A 13,601-nucleotide genomic window follows, 5' to 3' on the forward strand; every position below is an offset into this window, starting at 1 on the left:
TGGATGAAGAAGGAGAATGTTGGCTGGTCTCTAAGGTATTTATTTTCAAGATAAGGTCATAGAGTTTGGAGGCCATGGAGACTTGGGTACCTGCAAAGATGAGTTGAGTTGGAGTGAGTTTAGTAATGATGTCATCGAGGTGGTCCTGGATTTGGAGCACGTGGAATCAGCCATGAAGCTCAATGAAAACACCAAATTATTAGAAAAACGAGAAATGTTCCTTTTATTTTGAGGACTAAGGGACCTCCTAAGAATAAGAAGAAAGATATGAGGATAATAATTTTATGCTTATCATTCATGACCTCAATACAGCTATATATAGATGTTGTCATAGCTACAAGACAAGACAAAACAAAAAGCAATACGACAAGCACTAACAAGAAAAAACTAGGGCACTATTAGCAAAGCACTACTGCTAACAAAATTACAACCTAACAGAATTATTCTCATTGTTTGGAGGCTAGCACATCACAGCTCATTCCTTTTACACAAAATCTGCCAAATACTTGGTGGGTTGCTTTTTCTTTCGGGCTTCATGTTCCCTTGTCTATCGGTAACACAACTCTGGCGAATAAAGATTCATTTGACTATGGGACCCTCCTTAAAAAATCAAACAAATTCCGCACAACTCCATTGAAAATGGAATAGAAAACCCACCAAAGTATAGTAAAAGCAATGTGCTCAAACAATGTTTTTTTTTTTATTACAGGATGAAAAACAAGAAAATGAAATTTAAACAAAATAAGAAACCTACTATTGAGTTTTTTTTTTAATCATCAAAAACAATTTCATTGAACTGATACCAGTAGTACCTATAAAGTCTCAATACACTAAATAGTAGTTGGAGCAACAGTTTTAATACGTATTACAATCAGAGTAATCTAATACCAATTAACCCAAGGCTGCCAACCGAACCACCAAAAGAATGGAACAGAACACCTTCCCATCTCGAAAACAAAACACCCACCCAAAAAATATGCATCCCACCCCGCAAAACAAATCTGCTAGCAGCAAATCTATGTGAATGCTGACTATACATATACCCAAGTCCAAAAATAAGGTGCTCGATCACCTTCCTGTACAATGCCCCTAGTATGAACCCGCGAGACATGCAGAAATATTGCTATTCCACTGTACATATGAATACGTGAACTTTTCAGACAAAAACCCAGGCCGGTTGATAACAATATTTGGACATCTCTAATGAAAATTACATTGATAGAAACACATCGTTGCGTTTCAATTATTGGTAAAGCAGTCATGCTTCTTTCACCTAACTAAGAACTTAATTTAGCGGTTATTTCCAAAATACATGAATGTAAATAAAAAAAATATTGTGTTTTAATTACAAGTATTCTTTTTCGAATAAAATACATTTAATTCAAATAAATCATTGTTATTCAATATTTATGGGAATAAAAAGAGTTGGTTATGAGATTTCATGGTCCATAGCCAAATATTAAATAAGATATTATTGTATTTAAGTATTTAAAAATAGATACGTAATTTTATTAAACAAATATTTTATTTTAGTAAATAAATAAAATAATTTTAACAAATATAAAAAGGATATATCATTTTTTATATAATTTAATTTTATGTTAATGTTTGATATTTTTATGTCTCTAAAGAAGTTACATACACGTAAATATCTACGTATAAAACATGAGGAAACTGGAGATGAGTTTCAATCTCATGCAAGAGGTAAGAAACATTTAATTTAAAAAAACAATACTATATTTTTTAAATTTATTTACACTTTTATTGAATTTTATTAAGTTTGGGTAAATTTGCGTGAAACTCGACTTATTTTTAAAACTTTAATTTTTATGTTTTAAAATATTAATTATATTTATGATTTAATTTATTTTTTATATTTAGTCCCATAAAAAAATTATGACTTCATCATTATCATGTATCATTAACAAAATATCATTTTATATTAAAACTTACATATGTTGTGTTCTTTGTTAATATACTAGTTTTATTTTTTTCTTTTATAATTTTAATTTGTATGTGTTTTATCCTGTTAAAAAAATAAATACTTTAAGTCTATTGTTGTAGATTAATTACATGTTGATATACAGAGCTAATCATTTATTCAATATGAATTTATGACTCCAACATATTAGAAAACAAACTAAAAGAGTGATATTTTTTCAATATGAATTTATGACTCCAACATATTAGAAAACAAACTAAAAGAGTGATATTTTTTAATTACATGACACATTTTAGTTTTAGTTTGAATAAAAAAAGACATAAAATAAAATATCAACTTCCAATTATTTATAAAAACAACATAGAATAAAAAAAAAGTTTTATTGTAAGACTATAATTTAAAAAAAAAAAAGTTAAGTCATCTTTAGTTCTGGATTGTCACGATCGGTCCTCCAAAAAACCATGACCTAATCAAAAATTTAATTTGTTGCACCACCACAAAACTATCCACTGAATCCATATTAAATATCACACCATCTCTCTTCTTTCATATACAAAACATTATTGCATCCCATATAACTTTTCATGTATGAGTTTCATCATTTGTCCTTCCGATATCCGAATAAGTCCAAAAATGACTCTGAATCGATTCAGGGAAAACAAAAGTTAAATCTGGTAAAATCCAACTATAATCATTCTTGTCACACCTTTTGAACCTACTATTGAGTATCTGTCAGGAGCCACTGATGTAATTCTCAAGGGAGAGATGGGAAACCCATATCAGGGCAATGCTATTGAAATGACCCACGTTCAGGGTCACATTCCACGTTTTATTTTTTTTATTCCCATTACATTGTTTTGGAAATTTTGTTATTTATGGTTCATTTTTCATTCACATTCAACTCATATTTTTGTAACATATTTGCAACCACCTTCAATAACAAATCACGTACCTGATAACTTCTATTTCACGTTCTGATAACAAGTTGGTTGAGCTACAGACTTTATAAATAGGATGGGGTGCTCTCAGTCTTGTATTACCAAATCCACTCCTCTATTCAGAAAAAATATACCATTTATTCAGAGTGAGTAAGGGTCTGGAAGAACAAAACTATCTTCAGGTTCGTGTATGCGCCGCTTCACGTTTGATTTGCAATAGCTAGAAATACGCTCGTAATATTTAATTTTCGCTATTTGATCTGAATATGTCATTTAAATTGATTTGCATATTTAGATCGGTACTTGTTTATTTACAAATGCTTCATGGAATGATGTCTGATTTCTTTATCCATTTTCGTACTTTCGCACGCGGGATTAGAATAAAGAAAAAACACGCTACAAAGAGTAGTGTAAAGCAAAATCAGAAACGTTTTATAATTATCTACAGACGAGTCAAGAGACTATTCCACTAACGTGACACGATGCTAGCCATGTTCATTTTAAAATGTTGGCGTATCTCCAATTGGGAAATTCAATTACGGGCAATAATTCTTTATTGTTAGTTAGTTAATTGCCAATAATAATACCGGATGATTTGAAAGAGGAGCCTTCATGTGCCTTTTGGTTATGGGATGACAATTGATGGCCCACATTCGAGCCTGGATTTATACAACTACCAATAAGAAAAAAATAAGTCAGTTTTTAACTTAAAAAAAAGTTATTTAAAAAAAAGGAGTTGTTTAGTTTCAAATTTTAATATCTTAATAGATTAGTCCGGTAAAAAAATCTTATAATGTGATATTTTGACTTAACTCAACCCCAAAAGCTAGATCAAAAGGTGAGAGTTTCACTTCACTAAATAGTTTATCTTAACTTTATCTTTAGCGAATGTGAGATTTGAATTTTTTTAATATGTCCACGCCTAATACTTTTGGACTTGGTGTATGGATAACATGGTGAGTGGTCCTTTAAATTAATCTTAGATATATTCTGATATCATCTTAGAATCTTTAGAATCTGAGTTTAGACCTAACTCAATCTCAAAAGTTAGCTTAAGGAGTGAGAGTGAGGGTTATCCCTCACTTATATACTCTAATTTGGCCCAATACATTCCCTCAGGCTAGCTCTTCTTGGACTTGGTATGTAGAAAACATGGTGAGTGAATATATCTTAGAATCTTTAGAATGTAAGTTTAGATTTAATCCAATCTAAAAAATTAACTCAAAAAGTGAGAATTGCCCCTCATTTATATACTCTAACTTGACTCAATAAAAGAGATTAATCTTTATCTTGATTTAGAAGATATCTAAATTCATTCAAAAAAATATATTACTTTAAATGTTTTCAAATTTGATGTATACAATAGGAACTTTTTATTTAATATTTGATTTTTTGTGACAGAATTAATAAAATGTAATTGAGTAATATAATGGTAAATATGGCTAACATTGGAAAATTGTTTCCTCAATTTTGTTTATATCATTATATTAGTACGAACTATTTATTATTTTTATCAATAATTAATATTAACAGCAAACATTGAGATCATTTAGTGGAATTTTCTTTTTCAATTAATTTTTAGCTGCAAAACTCAAAATTTAAGACTTTATTTAAGGAATCCAAACTTACATATTAGTATATCATTTCCTTATATATATATATATATATATATATATATATATATATATATATATATATTAAAGTTTTCTTTAAAAATTATAATAATTATGTACTTTTAAGGCTCGACCAAAAATAAAATCACAACATATTTATTAAAAGTCAATATTATAAAACATTTACATATGAATAAAATATTATATTTTTAATAGAAAATATTTTTGTTTAAAAACATTGCTCATCTATCATTTATCGTTTTTTTAGTTAAAAGGAAACAAGGTAAAGAAAAAAAGTTGATTTTAATCCGTCTACTGGATGTTGATCGGAAATTGATTAGGATTTTTCGGTACATTTCACAATTTCTTATTTGGTACGAATTAATTAGAATTAGGATCAGGATTTAGGAGTCCATACCATACACACATACACTACTAGCCAATTTTATTTTTCTTCTTTTTGATAAACACTACTACCCACTTTATTCAGTTGTTTGCAGCCGCCATCACATCTAATAAAAGTATGTCATAAATGGCGCACAAATTTAGATCTTGTAATATTCCTTATGTGACTTCACTGACTTGGAAAGCTTAATAAAAAGACATGCACCTACTTATAATCATTTAATAATTTCAAAAGTTCAACTGTTAAGAAAAGATATACGATTAATTTTATATTCGGATGATAAATATCAAGCTTTAAAATTTTAAATTTCGGAGTATGTAATAGAGATAGTAAGAAGAGCGAGAGTCTCATCTTGAAAATGAAAATAAAGAAAAATTGTGCATTCAAGCAATTGTTATGCGAGGAAAGACTGTGTACAGTGTTACGAGATGATTGGAATTTTTCTCCAAAAAAAAAATGGTATCACGTTGTACAATTTGGACTTGAAAACTGTATTAAAAGAAAAGAAAATCCAAGGACAAAACTTACACGGAGGGATTGAGGCATTTAGCAACCGAGCAAAAACTTCAATTTGCAGGGGTGGCATGTGTGGAATGGTTTTTTTTTATTTGTTTAGTATTTAGTTTGGTTGATTTGGATAAGGTTTAGATACTCTTTTTTGTCAATCCGAGTTAATTTGTTTAAGATCGGATTGAATTGTTAATTTTTCCTTCCAAGGCCTCAAAAGAAACCTTCTAAGTTCTAACCTAATTATATTTTGTCCGTTGCTCACCTAACCTTAATATATTCTATTCTTTGTGTAGAAATCTATGCTTGAAAATTGGAATTAAACACCTTATATTACATGGTAAATTAAAATTAGCAACAAATGGATGTGTTTTCTTGTGAACAAAAAATGGACCAATGTCAATTCTTTGATGTAAATGTAATTTTAATTAAGGGAGTCTACTTCACTTAATTAAATAGTATGTGAATTATTAAAAGTTTTTATTATTTGTTTTTGATTTATATGAATAAAAAAAATGTAACGTGATGCCTCCCTGGTCATATAATCCATCATAATTAAAAAATATATACTTAAAAATAGAAAGAAAACAATAAAATCGGTCGTATTTATTTGGTAAGCTAACTATAATTTTGATAAAATCTCAAAATATAAAACAGTGTCTTCATTCAATACTAAGCATTCATAAAAAGTTACTTTGGATTAATTGTTTCTATCAATGATTCCTAAATGAAAAAACTATCAACACATTATTTTGAACACTTTTTTTTTATTCCACTTATTATTTAATGGGTTGAGTTTACAGGCAACAAGTTAGTTTGCTCATAAATTTATAATTTTTAATAATATCTAAACAATGGTAGAGCATGTTTTATGAAAAGTGGATTACTAACACATTTCTTAGTGAATTGATAATACTTTTGTTTCATCTAATTTTTAAATTTTGTTTTGTACAGACAAAACTTGTGAATGTAGAAGTTAATCCAAAAGAAAGGTGAATCAACATTTATGTCTTTGTGATTAAGGGTATAAAAAAGTCAAGTTATTCAAGCTCAACTTCTCAAATGCTTCATCAAACTTATTTTTTAATTAAATGAACAAACTCAAACTTTAATTTGAGTTAAATTATTTAAATGAGCAAAGACCAATTATTAATAATTCACAAATAACTCGTTTATATATATATATCATAAAAAGATTTAACAGTATAGAGATTCTACACTATCATTTAACATATATTTCAATATGTAGAATCCTTTCTAGTATTTTGCTAGTTACATTATTATCTAGTACTAAACTGATATAAAAATTTATCTAGTATTAAAATATTTTTTAAATACTAAATTGATAAATTTTAAAAAAAAATTAAAAAAATTTCACAAATTTAAAAATAATTAAGTTATAAACTATTTAAATAAGGGTCCAAACTTTAATTTTTTTAAAATAAATCAAGCTCACACTTTTAATTAAACTCATTTAGATAAATAAGTGAAATACGCATAAAATAAAAAAGTCAAATTCCAATCACCTATTTCTTTTCCCACAAATCAAACCAAAATTTCAATTATTCATCGACTTAGCTAACTTACATCCCTAATAATAATAATTGGTGAATCGATGTACCCAAGAAAATGTACACTCCATTTACCAAAAAGAGATAGAGATGTACCAAAGAAAAACTATTGGGGTCCTTTAAAAGCATCATCAATAGTAATTAGTGAAACGTGTACACTTCCCTTCCCTCACCAAAGAAGCATGTGAAAAAAAGGAAGAGAGAAATGTTTTAGATCAACAAAGTAAATAACCAAAAAAACGGCAAAAGTATTTATTTAATAATAATAATAATAAAATGTGAAGATATTTTTGGAGGTAATTAAGTATTTAATTTTTACCGGAAACGCTGTCGCTACTGGTTGGCATCTTGGCATCACGTTGAAGAATCTTCCTATTCCTAATCGTTTATGATTTCTTCATCCACCTTCGTTAGATTTCCCCGCAACATTTTTGTTTTTCTTCCATTCCAATTATCGCTACCTCCTCCTTCTTCTTCTTCCAATATTAAATTTCACAGAGGATGGGTGGTGAGGAATTGAGTTTGATGGAGAACGAAAGGAAAGGGAGGAGGCTGTGGAAGAAGGTGAAGTACCAGCTGGTGGAGTACCACTCCTTGCCCGGTTATTTGAGAGACAACGAGTACATTCTCGCTCACTATCGATCCGAATGGCCAATCAAGCAGGTTTTGTTGAGCGCTTTCACCATCCACAACGAAACCCTCAACGTTTGGACGTAAGCCTTTGCATTTCATCACCTTGCGCTTCTTGTTTACTGTTTTATTCGCCAATTTGTTGTCTTTCTGGGGAGTGGGAATTTTCTAGTTTCAAACTCAATTCACAGGATTTCTTATTCTTAGTTTTCTATATGCGCTGCTTCTGCTTTTGTTTTCGTTCTGGGGATCTGTGTTGCTGGATAATATCACGACATCATATAAATAATCCATTATTTTATAGGAAAATGATGAATTATATGGGTGGAAGGAAAAAGGGAGATAGAGAGAGAACATAAAGAAAGATAGATATGTGATGAGAAATGAGAGAGATGAAAAAAAATAGGGTGGAACCTGGAAGTGATATAGGAGAGGAAGTAGATGGATGAATATAATTACTATAACTCTGGTTCATTTTCCCTCAAGAGAGAAAAAGGTTACAGTATCTACGTTGTAATTACCTTTCAGACAGTGATAGCTAGACATTTATATAAAGGTAAATGAAGAACAAATAAGGAGAATGTGCAGCCAGCAAGTCATAGTCACCAGTCAGCTTTGGTTTCTGATATGGTTCTGGCGCAAATAAGCACTATTAGTGATCATCAATGAAGTAAGGGACTATGACTGGAAGAGCATAGTTCAATTTTGACTGTTTTATAAGAAGGAAGCTTAATGCGCATGGCTCTCACCCTTCTTAGCCTTGTGAGGAGAAAGACAGCTTTTGCAATCAGAACCCATGATCAACGGTTCACAGACCATAAATATCAATCATGTCCCTTTTATATTCAACCACTTATTTGCTCTTCGTTTTGAGAAGGGTATATCATGTAAATAAATCTGTCAAACCTTCAAAAAAAAGTTTTAGATCAAGGTTGTCTATAAGTGAATAATTTTCAGTTATCTCTGTCTTTTCTCTATCTGTTTCGTTTTTCTTGTCTGTCCCCTGTCCCTCATTTGATGGAGTTAAATAATATGTCTATTGCTTTATAGATTTTGATTTTATATATTTTTTTTCGTTCTTTGTCTCTTCTGTAAGGATATGCCACTAGAATGGCATAACTGACCATGCTTAATTGGATCAAGGAAATATGCTTTTTATTTACTTCCTAATTTTATTGTTCTCAATCATTAAATGACAAAATGTTATTGCTTGAAGGCATTTGATCGGGTTCTTCATATTTCTGGCATTGACCATATACACTGCCATGAAAATTCCGAAGGTTGTAGATCTTAATTCGCTACAGCATTTTCCTGACATGCTCAAGAAGGCCGACCTGCACAAATTACAATCAGAAATCTTGACGTGTCTCCCTTCCATGCCTGATTTGCACAGACTCAGGGATGAAATCTCAAGTTGGCATATTAAAGAATATCTGTACAATTGTTTGCCAGTAAGATTTTCCAGTAGCAATCATACTGATGCATGTGTTCTGGTAATTGCTTTACAACTGAATACTTGTTTCAAGTCTCTTATTTCCTTTGTGGCTGGAGAGGCAGTGAGGTGTTAAACTAGCTCTCTGGTTGATATATCAGTACGGTATAACAATGTTTTTGCTTACTTAAAGATAAATTCCTTTTTATAGGTATCCACAATAATGATTAATAACCAATATGCCAGAGTACAATTTTTAATCATATGGTTGGGGAAATTTCATAAAATAAAAATAAAAATCCTAGAGTTAGACTTTTTAGAGGAAAAATACTGAATGATGGATTGAAGATGCTAATTCTTCCAAAACTCCCTGTTGCGATGTTTCTTTTGTTTCTCCATAGGAAAGTTTTGCTGCACCATTTTTTCTTACCAGCTATGTTTATATTGATGATTGACTAGGTTTTGGAAGCCAATGCAACATTGCTTATTTCTTTGTTGATTATGTGCAGCTTAGTGTAAAAGATGACCTGGCGAACATAATAGCACCACTTATGATTAGACCAATTACGAGGTGGCCTTTTTTCGCATTTTTAGGGGGTGCCATGTTTTGCTTGCTAGCTAGCAGTATTTGCCATCTCCTCTCTTGTCACTCTGCACGCATGGCATACATTATGCTCAGGCTCGACTATGCTGGAATTGCAGCCCTGATATCTACCTCTTTCTATCCTCCAGTATATTACTCTTTTATGTGTGACCCATTTTTCTGTAACCTATACTTGGGATTTATCACTGTATTGGGCATCGCAACCATCTTGTTTTCTCTTCTCCCAGTGTTCCAAAATCCAGAATTCCGCACCATCCGAGCATCTCTCTTCTTTGGAATGGGTTTGTCTGGTGCAGCACCTATTCTGCACAAGCTTTATCTATTCTGGGGCCAGCCAGAAGTGTTTCACACAACTGCTTACGAGATTCTGATGGGTGTTCTCTATGGAATTGGAGCATTGGTTTATGCCACTAGGATTCCAGAACGATGGATGCCCGGGAAATTTGACATTGCCGGACACAGTCACCAATTGTTTCATATATTGGTGGTGGCGGGGGCATACGCTCATTATCGGGCAGGGTTAGTTTATCTCAGGTGGCGTGACCTTCAAGGTTGTTGATTTAATATGCATCTATGAGCAAACAGTGGTTGAATACTCTGCTGTTATGTAACTAGTATGTGTTAGTATACACTCCTCTAACTGGTGTGAATTTGTGATTCCAGCAGGGGATGTTTCTGCAGCCATAGGGATTATGTACACACTTAGAACCCTTAGCACAAATCACTAGTCAGCAATAAAAATTTCATTTGGTCTACCGTGACATACTAGAAACATTTTTCTTCTGCCTGCGCTATTCAAGTTGTGTTATTTGCTCCGGAAGTGGGGATACTATTTTGGAAGCCGAAGTGGCTTTTCAGTTCTTAAGATTACAGTCCCATGGATTGCCCTCTCATTCCTGCAACAAAATTGTGTCTTTTAGACTTTTTATTTTTAATGAAAAATCATGTGGACTTTATCCAAATTTAGCTCCACTTCATTAACTATTAAATTGGATGTAAACAATTATACAAATTATGTTAAATTTTGCTATACTTAATTTGATACATGGAGGTGAAAAGTACAGTTAAAAAGAAATTGAAAATAAACTTCTAACTTTTAAAAAAATGCAAAAAAGAAAAAAAGAAGCGTTCTAGTTGTTTTTTCAATTAATTTGTTTTGGCACAAATTCCAGTTGTGTTATGGCATTATTTTCATTCAAGTTTGGTTACATTTCACTGGCGTTTGAGGATGAAATTATGTTTTCTGTACCTACTAGTTGATTGAAGTGAGGCATATTTTTTTTCGTCCAAAAATGATACTTGATATTTGAGTATGATATATGAAAAAAGTTCTCGCTAATAGAAATAACTTCACCAATATTGTAAATGTTTCTGACTTCAACAAAATTGTCTCCTTTTTTCTAAATAAAAAAATATATTTTATCATATTTTTTTTCTCTACAAGTATCATCATAGCATTACTCCAAGCTACAGGTAAGCAATATACTAGCGGCGAAAGATTTTACAAAATTTTACTGCCGTTTGTGAAAGGAATAAATAAAAATCCAATTGAAACATAATGATGTAGGACAAAAGCTGTGGAAAATTGCTTATTTATTTGCCTAACTGTTATGAAAATCTCCAATTAAGAATCGACAGCTATGTTTTTCTTCTTCTTCTTAATGCTCATCCTTGTGTGGTGATTAATGCATTTGCACTTTACGCTCCTCACAAAGTAAATCGAAAGATGGACTCTTTTTCGGTCAACATTTCACTGGTACTATGGGCCATGATGGCCCATCAGAAGTAGATTTGGTGGCTGGATAGGATGTTCAAGTATAGGCTATTACATCCTGCATTTCTATTATTGTATTTTGCATCTTTCATTATATTTTAAAAAGTCTATTTCAAAATAAAAATTTACATTTCAAGATGGACTATGAAAAGATACAAGATACAATAAGAGAGTAGAAAACAAATGTCTCAAGTATAGGCACGTACATGGACCACAACTTCATGGCCCACTGATGGGCCATTATTATGTACGAATAAAAGATAATCAATCATAATTGACACCATAATCTTATTAAAACAAAGAAACAAACACTGTGCATCACAATTTTTTTTTCATAATTCAATAGGTAAATATTGGACAAAGTCACGTGGCTCATATAATGTCGAGGTTAAATTCCTCAGCAAATTTGTTTTCGTTTTGGAGGGACTTTTGTTTTTACTTGCATAAAGCTTGTTTTCACCAAGACAACAACAATAATATATTTAGGTCAAAGTTAAATTCTAGTGGTAAAAAATGTCAAATTAAGAATCCATAATTCCTTTTTTCTTACACACTATGGAGAGACACTAAAAAGAACAATCCTTGAAATTCAAGGACTAAAAAAAGTAAATTTAATTTTGGGACTAAAAATATAATTAAGCCAACATTTTATGAGCTTCATTTTGCCTAGTTCTTGTATTTAGTTTTTACATAAACTCTAATTTTCAATTTATTCTTTAGAATATACTTTTATTTTAGGAGATTTTCAAACATTATATTTAGCCCATGTTAGTTATGTCTCATACAAAATTGGTTACAAAATATTTAGTTTGCTAGTGTCATTTTTGTTTTAAGATTATTCATAGCTTATTTTGCCTATCTTAACGCAGAGAAGCACATGTCTTTCTAATTTGTATGTTGTCTTCCATGTTCTTCTAAGGCATAACAATGGTGTAAAAACATATACCACAGAGGACAACTAGGCATACCAATAGGAAACCCAAATATAAATAAGTGTGGGGTTATCACCACCACACTAGGTCACACATGAGTAAGGTTCACTAAGGTTTCGGGAGTCCAATCTAGCTTTAGAACTTCTAAGTAGGTAAGGTACTCTAATGCGGACAATTATAAATGTGAATGTATTTTATCAAAATTTTACTTATTATTTTTCTAATTAATTACTATAGTCACACTTTATCTTCTAAAACATATATTTTCATTTAACAAGAATGAAAGCCTAAATAAAATATAAAATGAAAATAAGATGATTTTCTTACCAGTTTCTATAGAAAAATGTGTTTTGAAATTAAACAAAGCCCCCTATTTTCATTTGTGTAATTTTGGTAAGGATTGAATTTATTAAGCAATTAATGATTAAGCATTAATTATTTTGTCCCTTAGCCTATATTCTCATTTGTTAATTTTGTTATGGGTCCTTGAAAAGCGCATAAAAGGGCTTTAAGGGGGACTTTAATTAGTGCATGATTGAATGAAGGCAATACTTATGCATAAAAGTCATTTAGTCGGCCTATAAACTGTTACGTGTCAAACATTTTGACTCTCAGCCACCACATAGGTACATTCTTTCCATTAAAAGGAATGGGAAAGAAAAATGCAATTACTGAAATGCAGCACAGTCTCCCTCAAGTTGAAGGCAACCGCGTCACCGTTTACTTGTTTTGGACCTCACTGAGAAGCGACAACAATAAGATCTGTATTTATGCACTTTAAGCCTAACGCGGTGGATTCATTAATACACATGCATCTTAAGTTTATATTTAGTGGTTTCTATATATATGTAAGCAATTAGACATTTCTTGACTATGGTCCATCTGTTATATCGCGGCATCCAGATATATGAATTGCTCTTCCTGCTAGTTTTCCAGGATAGTCTACCACTTTCTGCACAACTTTTTTTGGCATTGATTCTATCTTTTTGTATAAAAATTATTGTTGCCTTGTAAAAGTTTAAGTCTTGGCGAAATTCCGGAGGCATCTAGTTATTAATGGCATCACAAAAGATAAACTTGCAGCATCACAAAAAAAATTATACCGAATATAACTCTCATAATTTTTTTGGTTACATCTCTTTTATAATTTGATCTCGCAGTGAAAATTATATTGCAAATTCCCCTGCTGCAACCGCATCAACATGTGAAAGTGTACTGTTTCAACTGTAACCGGTCAACATTAAACGGCAAT

The 13,601-nt window shown here is 31.1% G+C and overlaps 1 protein-coding gene across 2 annotated transcripts; it reads left to right on the forward strand.

The window, feature by feature from the left end:
* The first annotated feature begins 7,301 nt into the window (after positions 1-7,301).
* On the forward strand, positions 7,302-10,415 carry LOC100778227 (ADIPOR-like receptor IZH1-like). Of its 2 annotated transcripts, none has more exons than XM_006572785.4 (3): positions 7,302-7,690; positions 8,824-9,058; positions 9,549-10,398. In XM_006572785.4, exons 1-3 carry the CDS (start codon positions 7,479-7,481, stop codon positions 10,200-10,202), a joined length of 1,101 nt encoding a protein of 366 aa, XP_006572848.1. In that variant the 5' UTR covers positions 7,302-7,478; the 3' UTR covers positions 10,203-10,398.
* Positions 10,416-13,601: the final 3,186 nt, after the last annotated feature.

This window comes from Glycine max, chromosome 1 (assembly GCF_000004515.6).
Source record: "Glycine max cultivar Williams 82 chromosome 1, Glycine_max_v4.0, whole genome shotgun sequence".
In the NCBI taxonomy this organism is placed as follows: domain Eukaryota; kingdom Viridiplantae; phylum Streptophyta; class Magnoliopsida; order Fabales; family Fabaceae; genus Glycine; species Glycine max.